Source organism: Chionomys nivalis, chromosome 2 (assembly GCF_950005125.1).
Source record: "Chionomys nivalis chromosome 2, mChiNiv1.1, whole genome shotgun sequence".
Taxonomy (NCBI): domain Eukaryota; kingdom Metazoa; phylum Chordata; class Mammalia; order Rodentia; family Cricetidae; genus Chionomys; species Chionomys nivalis.
In genome coordinates this window covers 121,546,989-121,566,127 of record NC_080087.1, presented here as the reverse complement: position 1 = coordinate 121,566,127, position 19,139 = coordinate 121,546,989, and the positions used below count along the sequence as shown (strand labels likewise).

Below are 19,139 nucleotides of genomic sequence, written 5' to 3'. Positions count from 1 at the left end.
CCTGTCGTGACATCACTTGGGGTAGAACCCTTAGACACTACATGGAGGGGGGAGCAGAGCTCCCCAGCCAGGACAGTCACTCACTCTCCAGGCGGTGGGGCTGGGCCAGACAGTACCGCCCCCACCGCGCCCGCCTTGCACACCCTCAGAAGCGCAGACTCGCAGCGCGGCGCTGGTGGGGGGGCTCCCCAGTACCTCGGCCTCGAGTCCCCAGCCCGCTGCACCTCCGCCCCCCCTTACCCTCTAGAGGCACCAGGAGTTGTCGCAAGGGGGCCTCGGGAAATTCCCTGGACCCCAGTGCCAGGAGGTGCCCGGTTCGCCCGCTCCCCATCCACCCCCCCGAGGGCGGTGCCCGGGGGCGCTGCCCCATGGAGCGGGGAGGCGGGCGCCGTCTGCTGCGGGAGCCGTGACCTGAGTAGGAGCTGTGTGTCGCAGCCACCCCACCCCTGCCGATCATGCGCAGGCGACCCTGGTTCGCCAGTCCCACCGGGCTGTGAGCCCCCCACTCCCGGCCTGTCAAGGCCCGCGCGCCATGGGCAGCGCCCACCCTCGCCCCTGGCTGCGGCTCCCACCCCGGCCTCAGCCGCGGCCTGAGCTGTGTGCGCTCCTGTTCTTCCTACTGCTGCTGGCTGCTGCTGTGCCCAGGTGAGCTCTCACCTCATGCTCCGCCCTCTTGGAGAGCTAGGACCCCCAGGGCCGTTCCCAGTGCTCTAGCTGGGGAAGGGACCCTGGAGTGTGCTGAGCGGGGAGACAGGGTCACGGAAAAGTGCTAGTGTCCAATCAAAGTTAGTGAGCTACCTCAGAGCAAAAGGTTGGACTGGTGACAGGATATGGGCAGTCCAGGGAGATAGGGCAGTGCCCAGGTGGGTGATGGTAGCTAGGTCAGGAAGTGGGTATTTGGGAATAAGTGCCAGCTAGGAGTTCTTTCCACCCTGGGGGCAATGCACCCCCACTCCAAGAGTAAGTTCAAATTGCCTCCTTCCACCTTGCGAATCATCCCAGACAGGAGCAGGAAAGGAGTTGAAGGGGGTTTCCCCTATCTCAGGTGGGGGTCAAGTGAGAGACTGACGCTGAAAGGCAGTGGTGTGTGTGTGTGTGTTCCAGTAAGCTGGGTTGGGTAACCAGCAGTTTGCATAAATATATGTGTGTCTATGAGAGTTTATGGGCCAATGTACAAGCATATATGTGAATGTGTGTGTGTGTGTGTAACTGTCTGATTAAGTGTGTAAGTGGTAAATGCCCTGGTTTTCTGCTTCTTCCATATGTGTGCAGAAGCATGTCTGAAACATGCCAGTTGCTGAAGCATGGCTTTGGGGTAGGCTCCTGGGGCATCCTTTGAGGCATCTGTGCCTGGGGATGAACTTCTAAAATACTGAGTGCACATATTTACCTTCGTGGGTGTGCAGCTGGGTGGGTCATGTTGGAGTGGATGGGGAGAGGCATGTATTCCTGGGCCCAAACTTAAGAACCAGGAGTTGGGGTAGAGTGATTATGGCCTATGGGACAGAATGTGTGTTATTAAACAGGCCCTCACAGTCTCCCACAAAATGCTTATCCACCCCACCCCATATGCCTGCAGGTCAGCACCCAACGACATCCTGGGCCTCCGCCTACCCCCAGAGCCTGTGCTCAACGCCAACACAGTGTGCTTGACACTGCCCGGTCTGAGCCGGCGGCAGATGGAGGTGTGTGTGCGTCACCCTGATGTGGCTGCTTCAGCGATCCAGGGCATCCAGATCGCCATCCACGAGTGCCAGCATCAGTTCCGGGACCAGCGCTGGAACTGCTCCAGCCTAGAGACTAGGAACAAAGTCCCCTACGAGAGCCCCATCTTCAGTAGAGGTAGCTGCTCCTCATTCCAAACTCTTGCTCTTCCCCCTCAGGACCTGTACCCCAGAACCTGCTAGCTATCACTAATGAACTCTCAAGGTGGCACCTCCTTAGACCCCTGTATCTACAAGCCATGTTTGCTTTCTGGTCTTAGAAAAGTATCCGGAGCAGTGGGGATGAGGGTGGGCAGAAATAGGGGTCAGAAGCCTCTCTAACTGAGGGAGGCAGGTTCCATACCTGACTGCTAGATAAATAGAGGTTTATCCCCCTCTGTTACATGCCTCAAGCTTCAGACTCAGAAAATATCCGTACCCCTTCCTCAATTTATGCTCGACTGGGTAAGCTTTGGTCAGGGTAAGGCTGGAGAGCCTGTGAGGGGAGAAGTGGAGAGAAAGAGAGAGAACTTCCCGTAACACAAAACAAGTAGGGAAGCCCGGCCTGGTGAGTGGCCAGCACTCCTGCAGAAGCTCAGCCTGCTATGGATGACACAGACCAGTCTGGGTGTCATTCTCATCCCCCCCACCAAAAAGCCCTCTCCGAATCAGTGCATTGGTGTGTGCCAGCTTGTCAACAGTGGCCCCTGCCACTTCTCTGTTCCCAATTCTGGATGACCCAGGCCCACGTAGACACTCCCTTGGAGAGCTAAACTGTGGGAGGCTGGTAGTTTGGTCACTTCCTTCATCTCCCACTGACGTAGCTGAGGCCTTGAATCAGGTTTCTGCGGCCAGATGGCAGCTTGGGTTTGTCTAACTAGATACAGTTTCTTCTCTCAGCTACTTGTCAGGGCAATGAGGGGACCTGGTAGCCCTGGCTCCTTAGGGTTTGAGCGATTCTAGTTGGTTGTGGAGGAGGAGGGGCGTAACCTTAGTGCCTCGGGCTTCTGCGAGACCCAGGCTTTAATGTGCCCCAACTGCAGAAAGAACCTAATCCGGATCCCCCCTCTTTTAGTAGAACCCATGTTTACACCCCTTGGGCCCCCAAGTTAGGGGCCACCTCGTTCTCTCCCCTGCTCAGCCCCAGGCCGCTGCCCCGCCCCTGCGCGCTCCCTCCTGCCTCCCCCGCGCGCCTCGGGCGCTGTTTCTACCCAGCCGAGCCCAGCCCGACGCGTGTGGCGGCATGCAGCCGCGAACTAATCCCCGCGGGCCGCAGCAGACTGCTCTGCGTTGTTCTCTGTAAGCACCCCCCCCCACACACACACACACCTTGCCCCGCGCTCTCCCTCTAGCCCCGCACAGTCAGATTATCCCTTCCTGCCAGCTGGGGGCTGCTGCAAGTGATCCCCTGTCCACAGGCCTGCTCCACTCCCACTGCACGACGTCACCCACCCCACCACCCACTCCTCACCGCCCGCGCTCGCTGACACCAAGTGGCTGACAGGCCTCAGCATCTTCCAGGCTCCGGCTGGGCCAGGCCGGTACTCACTGCTTTCGAACTACCTTCTGCCACCCGAGGGTTGCTGGGTCACCTACCCTCCCCACAGATGCATTTCTTACTGGGCTCCTGCTTCAACTTCTGCACAGTGGTGGCTCCTGCAGGCTTTGAGGGTCTTTCCCCTGCCACCAGCAGAGAGACGAGCCAGGGCTAGCTCTTCAGTCCTCTCCTCGGCCTCAGTGTCCCCCATTAGTCCTGTTGATCTCGCTAGCCTGAATCCAGGTGTCTCAATCAGGCTGCTGACACCTAGTGAAGGACCTGGGGTCTTTGAAGGTTAGGGGAGAGTTTGGAGCCGCGCGGGTTTGGCGCAAGGCCAGGTGCTCTGGGTTCACCTGCAGTTTAATAAGCAGGAGGTGAGCTGGGGGGACGGTGGGGAGAGAGGTTAGGGGTGGAGGGGGAGACTTGCCAGGGCTAGCCAGGGCGGGGCGGCACCTAGTGCTGAGAGGGGGCGGGACTGCGGCTCCAGGACTCAGCCAACGGGGCAGGGCTCCTTTCCTTGGCCTAGGAACCCCGCCCTACCTCAGTGGATCCTGCCCCCCCCATCCATTGCAACACCTCATTTCTACCTTTCCCTCCTTAGTGGGGACGGCTCTGGGCTTTTGGAAAGACAGTTGCCATCCTCCCAACCCCATTTGCCTCATCACCGCCACCGAGCCTGCCCTCCTATCTGGCTAGGTCCACCCTCCTTTGGGCTCATTTCATAGTCCATTTCTAGGTCCTCTTCTCCAGGACTCGCTGAATTTGAATCCCACCAGGCAAAACTCTTGGTGGAGGCTAGCCCCTGGCTATCTAGTTTCTCCCTCTATCTCATCGTGATCATTGTGGAGCCTGACGACCTGGCTTGGGCTCTATACACACACACACACACACACACACACCCCACATGCACGCAGGCACACCACCGCTTTAATAAAAGGGGTGACCCCTCTGATCTAGGCTGCTAAGGAGGTTCTTTTAAAACATATTCCGCTATACTTCATTTCAAGGACTGCTGAGGGTGAGTGTGTGTGTGTGTGTGTGTGGCGGGGGGGGGGCGAGGTCCTTAGGTTTTCTATGGCAATGTCACACTATGAGCAGATGGGTCTGAGGAAGGGAGGAGGGTAAAAGGTAGGAAGGGACAAACCCAGGAATATAAACAGGCTTTACATAGCCTTCAGACCAGGAGGGGGGATGGGGACAGGAACAGGAGTCTCCAAGGGGCTTGATAGAGTCAGGGGGAAAAAATGTTGTGAGAGGGCCTTAAAATCATGCTAACTTCTTTGCCCAGCCCTAAGGGCAACAATGATGTAAGTGACCAGGGCACTGGTACCCTCAGCATCTTGTACTATGAACGCAGACAGGTTGATGACTGTCTGGGTGCTGGACATCACATCTGTTAGGGGATGGACAGAGGACTCCTCCATCAGTCCCTCAGGAGGTGAGGACCAGGAGATTTGATTGTAGGAGGTTCAGGGGGCCTAGGCTTAAGTCCTAGCATGCCATAAGTGGGAGGGACTAAAGGAGAGTGTGGTAGATTCGCAAAGCTGTCCCCGGAGCTGCCATGGTTAGGTGCTCCTGGGCCTAAGACCCAGCCACATTTAAATGAATGGAAAGAAGGGGCCTGACATCCTGTAGCAAGCCAGGGTCCCAGCCCAGGAAAAACCAGCAGTATAAGTAGCCAGAGCCTGCAGTGCAACATTCTGTAGTGGAACATCCTAAAACATTGTTTCAGAGAGTATAGTTTTAAGAGCAAGCATCTAGGGTCTGGGGAATGTAGTGGCACTTAGGGAAACTGAAGCACAGATAATCATATCTCAGGGTCATCTAAAGTCCTAGTATTTTGATGACATTCTAATAAATTAGCAAACATGTATTAAGCACTTAGTATATTTTGGGCATTGTACTAAAATATGGTATCCATGGTTTAGGGTCCTCAAATGGTCCCCACTTGGTAGGTTCTATTATTATCTTTACAAATGAAGCGAAGAGAGGTTCGGTAATTTGCTGTTCGTCATACAGTTTATAAGTGAGCAAGAGAGCCAGGACTCCGCGCAGTCCACCTGACTTTAGAGCTCCTACCCAACCCTCTCCCATATGCATTTGAACTACAAGATCAATGCCCACCAAACCCAGAGGTGAGCTGTACTCCAAGTACTCCAAGAAGTAAACACACACACACCTATGTTTGAGTAAACACACCCACTCTGTATCATGCCTAAGTGTTCCCACCTGCACAACGGCACAGGACTCGCCCCCCCCCCAACTCCCGCCACCCCAGGCTTGGGAGCACACATAAATGGTTTGCAAGGAGCAAATGGGGACCAGACCTCTATTCTTTCTCCCTCCCTCTTTGACTTGAATGGGAAGAGCTTAAGCTTTTCTGGCCCTTCCTTGTTCCCACTGGCCCCTAAATCATCTTCCCTTCATACTCCCCTGTCCTCCAAGCCTCCCCCGGCCCCCTTTCTGGCCGTTGGCTGTGGCCTATGGTAGCAGCTGACTCCACTTAGATGCTGGCAGTCTCTGTCCCAGATCAAAGGCAGGGCGGCTAATTATGCATCTTAACAAGCCCCCCCCCCTGCTCCGGGCAGCCCAGCTGGCCATGGCCCCACCCTTTTTCCCCCTCCAGCTGGCCAGATGGCACAGTGCCTGTATCTGCCCAGACAGTTGGGGCCAAGACCGAAACTGGGGCCCTGAATGGGAGCTGGGGCAGACCCAGTGGGCAGGACTTCTCTGAGCATGGATGCTTAGAGCATAGAGTGGCCACGCATGCCCTGGTCACCTCCACACGTGGCTGTAATAGCTGTCAAAGACATGTAGTGGGGAGTCATCTTAAGTTGCATGGGGTTTAGAGTTCCCTAAGGTTGTGGGTTGTATTTTTCTGGATTCTTTCATGCCTGTCTTCACCAAAACCTTAAAGATGTAGTTGCCCCTGAATACCCTTCTGGACTCGATGCCAAGTCTGTACAGAGTCATAGGCCTGGAAATTGGGATAGCTGGGTTTCTTTCTCAGCAGGAAGACTCAGCTGGAGCCCATGTCCTTAAATAGATAATTGGTGGCCCAGGAAGGTGAAAAGAGCTAAGTGGGGGCTTGCTCGCCTCCATAACCTCTGTAGCCTTGGGATGTCCCAGTTTGCATAGTGTGTGTGTGTGTGTGTGTGTGTGTTTGGTGGTGTGTGTTTTAGGGGTCGATGTTGAGGTCTAGACTGCCTCTGGAGGTCTGAGTATTGCCATGTGTCCTAGAGTAGACAGGTTGATGACTCTCCCAGCAATAAGACATGCTTAGAGCTCTGAAGATAAAAGGCAGGGGATAAATGCAGGGTGCATGTCCCGGAGTTTTGGGTCTACCCTTAGGCTCCACCACCGGGCGCACAGCAGTTTCTGCTCCCCTGAAGCCGGTGCCAAGTTCCAGGCAGCCCTTTGAAGGCTGCAGATCAATCTTCATCCCTTCCTGTTTGGTCCTAGCTGTACTCCTTACAAAACAGAAAAATGTGACCAGGATGTCATGAGCTAGAGAGAGAAGATGAAGAGGGAGAATCTGCTTCATAGACTTCCACTAATCCAAATGATTTGCTCTAGATATGGGTCAAAGGCTCTGTCTTTGATCAGGGGGAAACAAAAAACAATGATGTAAAAAAATTTAGCAGAACTGAATGAGATCAGACAGCAAGAAGACTCATAACTCAATAACGGCAATGTTTCTGTAGTATTTGTTATGAGTGTGACATCATTCCACGTACTTCAAATTTAATAAGTTATTCAATTCTTGGAGAAGCAACTAGCGAGGTAATGATAACACTTGCTTGCAGAGAGGGAAACTGAGGCACAAAGAGATTAAGTCTTTTGGCCCAGGACATACATTTATTAATAACTAGTCAGTAGAAGATCCAAGATTGGAAATCTCAGCACTAATCAGAAATCAGATCTTAGCTGCTCAAAACCCATGAAATCTTTATTAACATTTGTCTGTGCACAAAGGGCTTTGGATGCAAAGAGTGAGGCTTAGGGCAGGAATGGGCTAGGGGTTATATATAGTCCACATGGCTCTCTCTGGGAGACCTGAGACTTTGTCCTCCCAGTCTTTGATGATGGAGTGGGAGCTTCCTGTCTGTTTCTTCTGAACTTCTGTTATCCTTCAAGGCCATCACCCTCCCGCCACATTCTGGGTTTCCTCTACAGGGATCTATGGCACAGATGGATCCTTCACCTTGTGAAGACAGTTCTGGCTTCTCGCATTGCCTGCTCTCTTCAGGGTCCAGAGACTAGTCACAGGCTTGCATTAAAGCTGCATCTAGCTAGTGCTTTCTCAATGGAGAATAGGCAAGAAGTAGCCTGCAGGTCTGAGAGCTGGACCTACCTCTTGGATTAGACCTCGCCTCGTAAGGTCCAGGGCTCTCTCAGGAGGTGGCTCAGGCTGGGGCACCCACAAGGAAAACAGTACAAACAGGCACCAGGCCAGGTTAGCACATTCCAGGGCCCTGTGAGTGTCTCAATCAGAGACACTTTTGCCTATTAAGCCTCTAATGAGAAGCAGAATCCATCTTTCCACTCCGTTTGCAACCCTGCCTGTTACATGCCAGATGCCACTTAGGACACTGGGGTCACCTGCACCAGCTTCAGAAGTTACCAGTAGACCCAAGACAGAAGGAAGGCAGGGTGGCCGGGATATGAGAGGGTACTCACTTCTTTTAGTCAGGTCTTGTGTACCAGGATAAAAACCATCAGGAGGGAGAGGGTTCCAGGCTGAACCTAAAGGGAGCACACCGCAGTCCACACAGTTTGGGGTAGGGCAGATGACCTTAGCCTGCTGCCCACTGGCCTCTGCTGGGGGCTGGAATTCCATCACTTGTAATTTATTATTGGTTAAACTTTGCCTTCTTTCTCCAGGCTATTTTAAAATTGCAGATATCACCGTGAAAGGCAATAGATTAAGTGCCTGATCTGAAAAAGAATGTGTTTGCAAGGCACTTTCTGCCCTTGAGAAAAGATCTGGACATACAAATCCCAAGCTTGCTAAGGGGGTGTCAATGACAACGACAACGAGAAGGGAGTGCAATTCCTGCCCCCCCATTCCTCTTACACCCCCTTTGAATCTCATGGTGTGCTAGCAAGTCATCCACACCCAACTATATCCCCAGTAGTTTCTACCTTGTTTGCTTGGTCTCTTGCCTCAGGTTTTCCTTTTCCTTAATGATTTATTTTTATCTTAGGTTTATTGGTATATTGCTTGCGTGTATGTCTGTGTGAAGGGTGTCAGATCCCTGAGGAACTGTGGCGAACTGCACACAGGTGCCGGGAAATGAACAGGGTTCTTTAGAAGAGCAGCCAGTGCTTTTAACCGCTGAGACATCTCTCCAAACCCTTGCCACAGGTTTTCGAGAGAGTGCTTTCGCCTACGCCATAGCAGCTGCTGGAGTGGTGCACGCTGTGTCCAACGCGTGCGCCCTGGGTAAACTACAGGCTTGTGGTTGCGACGCCTCCAGGCGTGGGGACGAAGAAGCCTTCCGTCGGAAGCTGCACCGCCTGCAGCTGGACGCGCTGCAGCGCGGTAAGGGCCTGAGCCACGGGGTCCCAGAACACCCTGCTCTGCCTCCTGCCAGCCCTGGCCTGCAGGACTCCTGGGAGTGGGGTGGCTGCAGTCCGGATGTGGGCTTCGGAGAACGCTTTTCCAAGGACTTTCTGGACTCCCGGGAGCCTCACAGAGATATCCATGCACGCATGAGACTCCACAACAACCGTGTCGGCAGGCAGGTGAGATTCACAGTCATGTTCCCACTGCTAAGCAGGCTCCGCCTACGCTGGGGTAGTTCCCCCTTCCAGGAATCACACTACTTCCCCAGTTCAGTAACCACACAGCCCTCTCTTAATTCAGCCAGCAAAATGCCATGGGGACCCCTTCTACTGTGCGCTGGAGCATCGCAGGGGGCCTAGCGGTGCAGAACAACTTGCTCCTCCCATTTTCTCTGCTGACCAACAGAGGCGGGAGTAGGCAGGCATTCAGGACCGGGACTGCCACAGCCTCCTCCCCTGTAGAAGCAAAACGTTGAAGATCACCAATCATGTACCCCAGCTCTAAATGTCTCACAGCTCTTGAGCTGTGTCTTGAGCTTTCTGTTCAGTCTGCCAGCAGGGGACTCTTGCCGACTGAGGACTTCTATGACGGGCTTCCACCTTCTTTCTCCTTTTTCTGGAGTGCTCACACTACCTTACAGTTCCTTCGTGTAAAAGTGACACCACCGATAATAACACACACACAGAAGGGAGGAAAAGCATAATAGATTGAATTGATCAAACCTTATTTATGCGTTAGGAATTTGTCCTGAGCTATCAGCCTGCCTACTACTTATCCATGAAGTCAACATTCTTAATGACTGTGTGCTCAGGTATGGAAACCGAGGCACAGAATGACTGAGAGACTTGCCTGAGGTGGGACGTGGTAGTGTTGTGGGCTCCATCCCCAGTCAATCTCCTATCTCCATAGTACTTTTCCCTTCCTGGCAGTTCCATCCCCTTCCTCCTCTCTACCCTTCTGCTCAGCCCTGGCTTCCTCTCCCTATACTCTTTTTCCCTTGGCCTCTGAGCCCCTTCCAGTTCCTTTCACTCCCTCCAGTTGATTCAGCCATTTCCATCTTGGCTTCGGGTGAAGGTGAACTGAGACATGCTTACCCTCAGGTCCCGTGCAGCTCCCACCCAGCCTTACCCTGTGCGTGGGGCCCCTTTCCCAAGCTCCTGACACCACCCCAGCCCAGACCAACAGAGCCTCCTCCTTGTCCTTGTTAAAGTGGTTAATTAATGGCTGCAGCCTGTGGGAAGCAGATGTTCTGGAGCTGTTGGCCTAGGGAAGCTTGGGGGTGGGGTGGGGTGTGTGTGTGTGGGGGGGGGTTCCCACGTGGTGCTGACACCACAGGCTACACTTGTGGGCTATGCAGCCTTCAATACCCAAAGCAATAGGCTCCCTCACTTATGGCCTTCATGAGCAGTTGTGAAGACCTCAGATCCTTCATTGCATTGTTTAAAAGTCCTTGCAATGGGGGTTGTGGGGAATATGGGCAACTTCCAGTGGGGGGTGTCTATAAGGGTTACACTAAGGGGTACTTTGGGAGGAGATGGTAGAACAAGTTGAACCCTGAGTGAGTGGCAAGTGGGCTTCCCTTCGAGACCTGGGAATTAGTCTGCTCCCACAGGGCTGACAACTTGACAATTGCCAGTTGTCTGGGATCTGTTCTGCGGTCAGGGAATGCTTTGGCACCTGCTGTCTCTCAGTGTGAAGAGAGTTGGAAGTTGGAATAATGGCAGGAGAATGTCTCCTTAGCTGCCTCTCCTCCCCTCACCTGGTTCTCTGCAAAGAGCTGCGGGGTACAGCTGGGGGCTGGGTGGCAGTGGGAGGGGGCCTTTCCTGGAGCGAGGCCAAAGGCTTTGGGGTTGGGAGGTAGGTGAGCAGGGAAAGGAGAGGGGATTTCCCTGAAGATTTAGGATCCCCAGGGCTCAGGAAGCAAGAACCCCCAGGCCCAAAGGCCCCCTTTCAGTTGCTAGAAAGGCTGGCGAGGAAGGAAGGAGCTCGAAGAAGGGAATTCCCCCAGAGCCTAGCCAGATGGGAGGTGGGTGGGAGGGGTGCAGGAGAGCCTGAGGAAGTTCTGAGCTCCAGATTCAGACCTCAGTATTTGCTTCTGTAAAATGGGAGCCGGTTTCCAGCCCCTGTGGCCGGGGGAGGGTTGGGACACTGGAAGCCAGCTAGTCTTTTTTTTTTTTTTTTTTGGTTTTTCGAGACAGGGTTTCTCTGTGGTTTTGGAGCCTGTCCTGGAACTAGCTCTTGTAGACCAGGCTGGTCTCGAACTCACAGAGATCTGCCTGCCTCTGCCTCCCAAGTGCTGGGATTAAAGGCCACCACCGCCCGGCAAGCCAGCTAGTCTTATCCCTCTCGGTGCCTCTCTCTGTAGGCGGTGATGGAGAATATGCGGCGAAAGTGCAAGTGCCATGGCACCTCAGGCAGCTGCCAGCTAAAGACGTGCTGGCAGGTGACGCCTGAGTTTCGAGCAGTGGGGGCGCTGCTGCGCAATCGCTTCCACCGCGCCACGCTCATCCGGCCGCACAACCGCAACGGTGGCCAGCTGGAGGCCGGCCCCGCGGGGGCACCCTCGCCAGCTCCCGGCACTTCAGGGCTGCGCCGAAGAGCCAGCCATTCCGACCTGGTCTACTTTGAGAAATCGCCCGACTTCTGCGAGCGCGAGCCGCGTCTGGACTCGGCGGGCACTGTGGGCCGCCTGTGCAATAAGAGCAGTTCGGGGCCGGACGGCTGCGGCAGCATGTGCTGTGGCCGCGGCCACAACATCCTGCGCCAGACGCGCAGTGAGCGCTGCCACTGCCGTTTCCACTGGTGCTGTTTCGTGGTCTGCGAAGAATGCCGAATCACCGAATGGGTCAGCGTCTGCAAGTGAGCCGACGCAGGCTCCTCTGGGTCTCAGGAAAAGTTCTCCACCTGGTGCCTGGATTCTGTTGCTAGCGATCTGGGCCAGGCAGCAGCATCCTTGGCTCCTGAGAGAGGTGGTTGGCTCTTTCTGCTCTCAGGATCTGCAATCACCAAACGGTCCGGACCTGACTGACACCCACTCTGTGGGTTCCCCTCTTTTGGCTCCTAGCTCTGACAGCTGGGGGTGATGTTGGAGACTGCTCCACACCCTAGGATTTGTCACCAAAGCAGCCCAGCCTGACAGACCCATCTCCTGTCATCTTTTCTCCCCTTCTCCACTGAAGCTGATGCGCACCGGGCAGGGGGAGAAAACTAAAATGAAGAAACACGCAAAATCAGGCTGAAGTGATTCTATAAAGGCCCCAGACACCCTCCTGTGAAGGCTTCTGCCCCTATCATTCATTTAACAGATATTTATTTTGCACTCTTTGTGGCACTCTCTGGGGAAAGAGAAGCCTTCTGGAGTTTACAGGCTTACTAAGGGAGGTGGACAATAAACCAGTAAACACACAAACAAGGTTATTTCAAGCAGTGTTATGGGCTATGGGGGAAATTAAGCATGGCACTGGGTATACGCTGATTTGTGGGGAATGGGGCCCTTTCCGCCAAAACTAGGGAGATTTCTGAGTTGTGATATATACAAGCTGAGACCTGCAAGGTGAGAAAGAGTCAGTCGTACAGAGACTGGGAAGGGTTTTGCAGATGGGGACAGGGACCCAAAGCTCTGAGGGGAGAGAGACCTCCACCTGTTGGAGGAGCGGTGGAGCAGCCTCTGTTTGGAGAATAGAAATCAGGAGTAATGGGAGAGACTGGAGATTGGGGCAGCTGGGCAGGAACTGGGCTTTATTTAAGAAGAATCTGCAGAGAAGAAGCAAGAAGTCTTAAGCAGTTGTACTTTGATTCTCTTATGAGGATCTGGCTGAAATGGAGACAATCTGATAGCCAGAAAGCTGGTTATGGGTTACGGGGGACTAATACCTAGCTGGAGCCTGGACTGGATGACAGCAGTCAGGGTGTAGAAGGAATGGGATCCAGGAATCCAGAGCCCTCCGTGCCAGAACTCTAACCGCCCACTTTGTACCCAAGCCCTTTGCCACAAGCCAGGACGAGTGGCTGTGCCCAGCAGCACCCGGCAGCAGAGACAGGCGGCACTCTGGGAAGAGTAATCCTGGGCAAGACCCAGCTCAGCCCAGCCTAGTGCCCCAGGGTGCAGGTGGGGCCAGGAGGTGCGGCTGGGAATAGGGTGGTGGGGGAGGGTGACAAACTCGTCGTCTAGGACCGGGCTCTGTAGTCCAGGCAGGAAAGCTGGGGGAGGGTAGGCAGCCTTCCTGAGCCCCCCATAGTGCCACAGCTCAAGGGGTCATGTAACGGAGGTTAAAACTCCTCCTTGATTTTATGCTTCCGCCAAGACACTCCTGAGCTGGAATTTGGGTTCATGCTTGTATTCACTTAGGCTCAAGTCTGAAGACTTTCTGGAACAGACCCTAAGGAAAAGGCAGAGCACAGTTTATCTACCGTATCTAGGCCCACTATTAAATTAGTGACCTTGCTGGGTACCCCCATTTATCATCCAATGGCGTCCATATTGACAAACCAAGCGGGGGGAGGGGGGAAAGTCCTGTTCAAAAGGCCAGTTTACACAGACCCCCCCCCCAATTTTCCTTGTCCTTATCCCTTGAGGGGGGTGACTCTGGAACATTCTTCTTTTGGCCCTCCAGTTGGGAGACTGGACCCACTAGGTAGCCCCTGGCTCCCTGACCTCTAACTGCAGCATTTCAGCAGTTCCTAGGCATGCCTACGGACATCAGGACCTCCCAAGTGCCCAGTTCTGCTGCCTCGGTGAAGAAGGGGGGGATTATCAACCCATCCCCCCAAAAAACAGCCCCACAGGCTGGTGGGTGAGAGTGTCTCTGGGGGAGGAGGGGTAGGCAGGAGCAGGCAGACAGACACACCTGCCTCATTCCTTTCCTCTTGTTCATCCTGGAGAACTGTAGGGGCTGGGTTCCCCCTTCTTCCCTCCCAGCCTGAAGAAGAGACGTGTGCAGGGGAAATTGGAGGATGGAGGGATAGTCTCAGGTCCAGTAGCATCCACTACAGCATTAGTCTTGACCTCTGCCTTTCAGAGGTTGCGGAAGGAGACTGGGAGTGATCGTTACAGGATGGAGTTTGGGAATAAGGTGGAACAGCAGCATGCTGCCCGGACTAAGAGGAGGGCTGAACGGGGCAGGGGCGGGACACTGAGTTATGAGGGAGCTCCAGTGGCAGAGTCTGATGTATGCTAGTGTGACCTGTGAAGTTGGGAAGGGGACAAGGCTATTTTCTGCTAAGTTACCACTCAGTCTCACTGGTCTGGATCAGAAGCTGAGTCCTGGAACCAAGGCTGGGTCCCATAACAGCAGAGTGCCCCAAGGGACTCCATAAGGGCCCTATAGAGGTGTGTGTGTGTGTGGGTAAAGGTGATGGAGGTGGGAAGATGGGTGCTGGGCTTACATACACTGGCTGAAGGTGCTGTGGGAATGATAGCTGGTGGAAAATAAGTGGAAATGGGCTGAAATGAAGGTAAGTTTAGGCAGAAGGTGGGCTGGAGAACTTGGGACTCACCGGAGGTGACCAGGGATCATTCCAAGGAAGAAAAAACCTCCCTTGTGCCCCTACACCTTTGACCTTTGATCTGAGGAAACAATAGATCATTTCAAGGGCAGTACTAGTGGGGTCTATCATCCCCCAAAGAGGGAGGTAGGGACCTAACAGCAAATGAGTCTGGTGGACTGAAGGGGACAGTGCTGGGGTTAACGGTCAGGAAGAAACAGCTCGCTGGAGTGTGATGAGAACCCAAGCGTCTGGCTTTTCAGTTGCCCTAGGGGACCTAAAGGGGTAGGGCATTCAAAGACCAGCTTGCCAGCTGCAGAGTACCTGGGTGAGAAGCGAGGTCAAGGCCATTGTCATTCTGGAGCTCCTCCCTCTCCATTTTTTGAATTAACGCGGCCCCAGCTAGCCTCTGGCAGGGGGCCTTCCACTCTGGAGAGTGGCCAGGCCCCAGCCTCAGCACCCCCTCCTCCCTCCCCACCCCCCTCTCATGTGGTTGCCGGCAGCTGCTTGCGGTCGCCCCATCCCTTGCGCTCAAGGCACGGGGACTTTCCAACAAGGGAAAAAATGAGTTAATGAGAGTGGGAGCCGGGGGCGGGAGGGACAGGTCCCTGTAATCACAGCTCTACTGTGGGGCCTGCGTACCTCCCGGTCCTTCCCCAGCTTCCGGCTGCCAGCACCCGCCTTGGCTTTCTGTTGGGGGAGGGGGACAGGTTGGCGACACGGAGATCCCTTTTCAGGTGCCAAGCTCTCTAGGACCCTTGGGTCGCCTTTTTTTTTTTTTTTTTTTTTTGCATCCGAGGACGGAACCTGGGACACCCCAGGATCCCTCTTTGATACAACCCAGAGTCCTTTGCTGGTGAATTAGAAGAGTAAGGGGTACCGAAGAGAACCCTTTGCTGTTTCGAGACTGCGCACTTCGCAACGTCTCCGGTTGCTGGGGCAACCAGGGCAGCCGAGGTGTGTCCCCGGGCCTCGGAGGTACCCCCCCTTTCTCGCCGCCTGCGGGGCCAGGCCCCGCTGCTGTGGTGCGCGGGGGTGGGGGTGTGCCGTTACCATGGCAAGGGTGAGCTAGGAGGGCACATTCTTCCCCAGGGTGGGAGCGCCCTGGGGACACGAGAAGGGGGGTGACGGGGGCGGCAGAAAGGGGAGCAGAGGATGGTCAGAACAAGGGAGGAGTCTCGGACAAGATGAACTAGGATTTCTGAGGTTGGGGCGGGAGAGTTTGGAATCTGTCCTCTCCCCTACTCCAGCTCCTCTGAGGTGTCCCTCTCTTTCTCTTGCACACTTCTTGGGGTTCACAGCCTCTATTTCTAAGAAAGGGACTTCCAATAACCAACCAAAACCCCTTTTGGCTATTCCATGCCGGATCCGTGGAACTAAGAGTCCTGTTCCACTCCATTCCCAGTAGCGTTGAAGCCCATACTCCTAGCCACTGCCCTGAAATTAAGCCCCTCGCCCGTCCCTGTGCCACCCGCCTAGGCTTCTGCCTGACCCTGTCCGCTGCCAATAGCAGCTTTGCCCAGCAAGATGACCTAGGAGACCCAGGAGAGGCCAGGGATTTGGAACAGCAGGCAAATAAAGTCCTTGACCCCTCAGGATCCACAGTCTCTCTCTCTCTCTCTCTCTCTCTCTCTCTCTCTCTCTCTCTCTCTCTCTCTCTCTCTCTCTCTCTCTCTCTCTCTCTCTCTTCTCCACCTCCCCTCTCCCCTCCCCTCCTCTCTCTCCCTGTGTTGCAACGTCTGGGGTCCAAGGCTGTGTGTACTTAAAAAGTTCAAGGCCCTTAAGGCCTATTCTTTTTTCCACCGCAGGCTGCCGCGTGGGTCTCCTCTGGCTCCACGCCCTGACCGATGGACTCAGCTTGGTCTTGCTGAGGCAACCACAGGGCAGCCTCCAGCAAGTAACTGATGTTCTGTGGAAGTCACAAAACGGCGCCCCCTTTGGGCAAGAAGGTTCCCCTTTTCTGTCAGGGAAGAAAAGCAATCAGGGAATCTGCAGAGGATCGACATTGGAGCGTGTTGCCACCACCCTGTCCCCTGCCGTTCCTTCCTGATCTTCCCTGCGGGTCAGTCTGCAAGGGCTCGAGTAAAGCTTCGCGCCTCCCGCAGACCAGCTACTCACATCTGGCGGGCAGCTGGGAACCGCCCACCACAAACTACTGAGGACACGGCGCCCTCTGTTGGTGCTGAGTGGCGACGCACCAGGGCCTGTGCCGTGTGCCTCTGCGGCAGAGATCCAGGGTTTCGCTCCTGATCTGTGGGTCTCGGGTTCCACTCATTCCACGTCCTTTGCTTGCGTTAAAACCCTACCCTCTGGCTCGCGTAACTCCAAAGTCGTACTCTACGGGCCTTTAGCTTCCTGCTCGTCACGACTGGTTTTGCTGATCCTCTGTTCTGCGCGCACGTGTGCCTAAAACCCAGTCTAGTGACCTAGCTTCTCGGGCCTTCACAAGGTCACAAGCTCTGACTTCAGGTTCTGAGATCCATGTCCCACGATCACTCCGGGCTTAACGTAAAAGTCCTAAATCAGGAACATAGTTACATAATTAATATACATTTACTCAATGGAATTTCTTGTTGTGTCCTTTAAAATGGGGTGGTTGAAGAATATTTAGTGTCTGTCATTTAGTGATCTAGTGTTTGCTCTATGCTGGGAAAGGATACATTAACAAAAAATAGCACGGGACAAGGTTGCTCTTGTAAGAAAATCCGACAGGCATCCAAGAGCCAAATTATTTTGGATGAGGAATTATAAGTGTTTTAAAATTTGTTCACGTTTATGTGCATTTTTCATTTGTGTTAAATAAGTCTATTTTATTTGATCATATGATCATAGTAATGATTCCGTATGTTGAATGTTTTGATCCAAAAGTCAGAATCGCATTATAGTTTTCAAAAGGTGGTAAAATACTCTAGAGGTAGAGGCAGGTAGATATCTATGAGTTCGAGGCTGGCTGGTTTACATAGCTATACAGCCTAGGTCAGCCAATGCTACATAGAGAAATCTTATTTAAAAAATAAGGGAGGGGTTAAAACTTTAAAAAATGAATTATCTGTGTGTGCAGTGGCCCACAGAGTCAGAAGGGCATCAGTTCCTAGAAGCTGGAGTTACAGGCAGTTGCAACCTGCCCAGCAGGATGCTGGGACCCAAACCCAGATCCTCTGGAAGAGAAGAACTTGCTCCTAACAACTGAGATCTCCAGTCTCACATCATGTTATCAAAATATACCAGATTTTGAAAAGAGTCCTTGTAAAACTAGTAATTGGGAGACCAGGACTTCTAATAAGAACTAGTATGTCCAACTTGGTGGCGGTTGTGACACACGCCTTTCAACCCAGCAGAAGTTCAAGGCCACCCTGGTCTACAGGGTGAGTTCCAGGACAGCCAGGGCTGCTTCACAGAGAAACCCTACCTTGAAAAACAACAACCAACCAACCAACACACACACACAAACAAAAAACTATTATGATTATGTTATTGGGATTTTCTTTTAAAACTCAAAAGTTTGTGGGCCTGGAAAGGTGACTCAGTAGTTTAGAGAACACTGGCTGCTCTTGCAGAGAATCTGGGTTCAGTTCCTAGAACCCACACAACCATCTGTAACTCCCATTCCAGGGGATCTGACACTCTTTTTCAGTCTCTGTGGGTCCCAGACATGCACATGGTAAACATACACACATGCAATCAAAGTATTTGCACACATAAATTTAAAAAAAAAATCTAATTTTTGTGTGTGTTTTAGATAGGGTTTCTCTGTGTATCCCTGGCTATCCTGAGCCTCAATCTGTAGACCAGGCTGGCCTTGAACTCAAAGACCCACCTCCTCTGCCTTCCTATTTCTGGGATTAAAGGTGTGTGTCATCATCCCCAGTGAAAAAATTAAAAAGAAAAAAATTAATCCTAAGAGTGTGTAATTGGAATAGGTGTCTGATCTCAGAGAAACTGAAACCACCAAATTGTCAGAGGGGCCCTTGTGGTGATTTGAATGAAATGCTCCCCCTAGGCATAGGGAGGGGCATTATTGGAGGTGTGGCCTTGTTAGAGGAAGTGTGCCACTGAGGGTGGGCTTCGAGGTTTGGAAGTTCAAGCCAGTTCTAGTGCCTCTCTGAAGGTAGAACTCTAGCACCATGTCTGCCAGCCATGACGATAGCGGACTAAACCTCTGAACTGTAAGTCAGCCCCAATTAAATGTTTTCCATTAAGAGTTGCCGTGATCGGAGTCGGAGAGCCGGCTCAGGGATTAAGTGTACTGACTGCTCTTCCAGAGGATTTGGGTTCAATTCCCAGCATTCATATGGCAACTCACAAGTGATTGTAACTGCAGTTTTAGGGGACCTGACATCGTCACACAGACATACATGCAGGCAAAACACCAAGTAAATAATAATAAATTTAAAAAAAAAAAGAGTTGTCGTGGTCATGTTGTCTTTTTTTTAAATATTTATTTATTATGTATACAATATTCTGTCAGTGTGCATGTCTGCAGGCCAGAAGAGGGCACCAGACCTCATTCCAGATGGTTGTGAGCCACCATGTGGTTGCCGGGAATTGAACTCAGGACCTTTGGAAGAGCAGGCAATGCTCTTAACCACTGAGCCATCTCTCCAGCCCCATGTTGTCTTTTCATAGCAATCAAACCCTAGTAGTCTTTGTGTCTGTATGCACCCGGTGACATCTGTGTGCGGGATGATGGAATTGCCATTTTCCATCGCAAGACATGTATGAAGATGCTGCCACAATGACCAGTACAGACAACTGGCCAAAAGTCTAATACTTTCTTCCTGTTCTTCATCCTCCTCGGTCTCTGCGCTGATGAGCGTCAACTGTCCTCTCTTGTGACCCCAAACAA

General features: G+C 53.1%; 1 protein-coding gene across 1 annotated transcript; it reads left to right on the top strand.

Moving 5' to 3' along the window:
- Nucleotides 1-259: 259 nt before the first annotated feature.
- Nucleotides 260-12,170, top strand: Wnt10a (Wnt family member 10A). The gene is made up of 4 exons (XM_057762720.1): nucleotides 260-645; nucleotides 1,580-1,842; nucleotides 8,609-8,988; nucleotides 11,175-12,170. Exons 1-4 carry the CDS (start codon nucleotides 533-535, stop codon nucleotides 11,670-11,672), a joined length of 1,254 nt encoding a protein of 417 aa, XP_057618703.1. The 5' UTR covers nucleotides 260-532; the 3' UTR covers nucleotides 11,673-12,170.
- The last annotated feature ends 6,969 nt before the right edge of the window (nucleotides 12,171-19,139 follow it).

Coding starts and splice junctions, on each gene's coding strand:
- Wnt10a (XM_057762720.1), top strand. CDS start 533: ATGGGCAGCGCCCACCCTCGCCCCTGGCTGCGGCTCCCACCCCGGCCT. Junction 646..1,579: donor CTGGCTGCTGCTGTGCCCAG/GTGAGCTCTCAC, acceptor ATATGCCTGCAG/GTCAGCACCCAACGACATCC. Junction 1,843..8,608: donor GAGCCCCATCTTCAGTAGAG/GTAGCTGCTCCT, acceptor CCCTTGCCACAG/GTTTTCGAGAGAGTGCTTTC.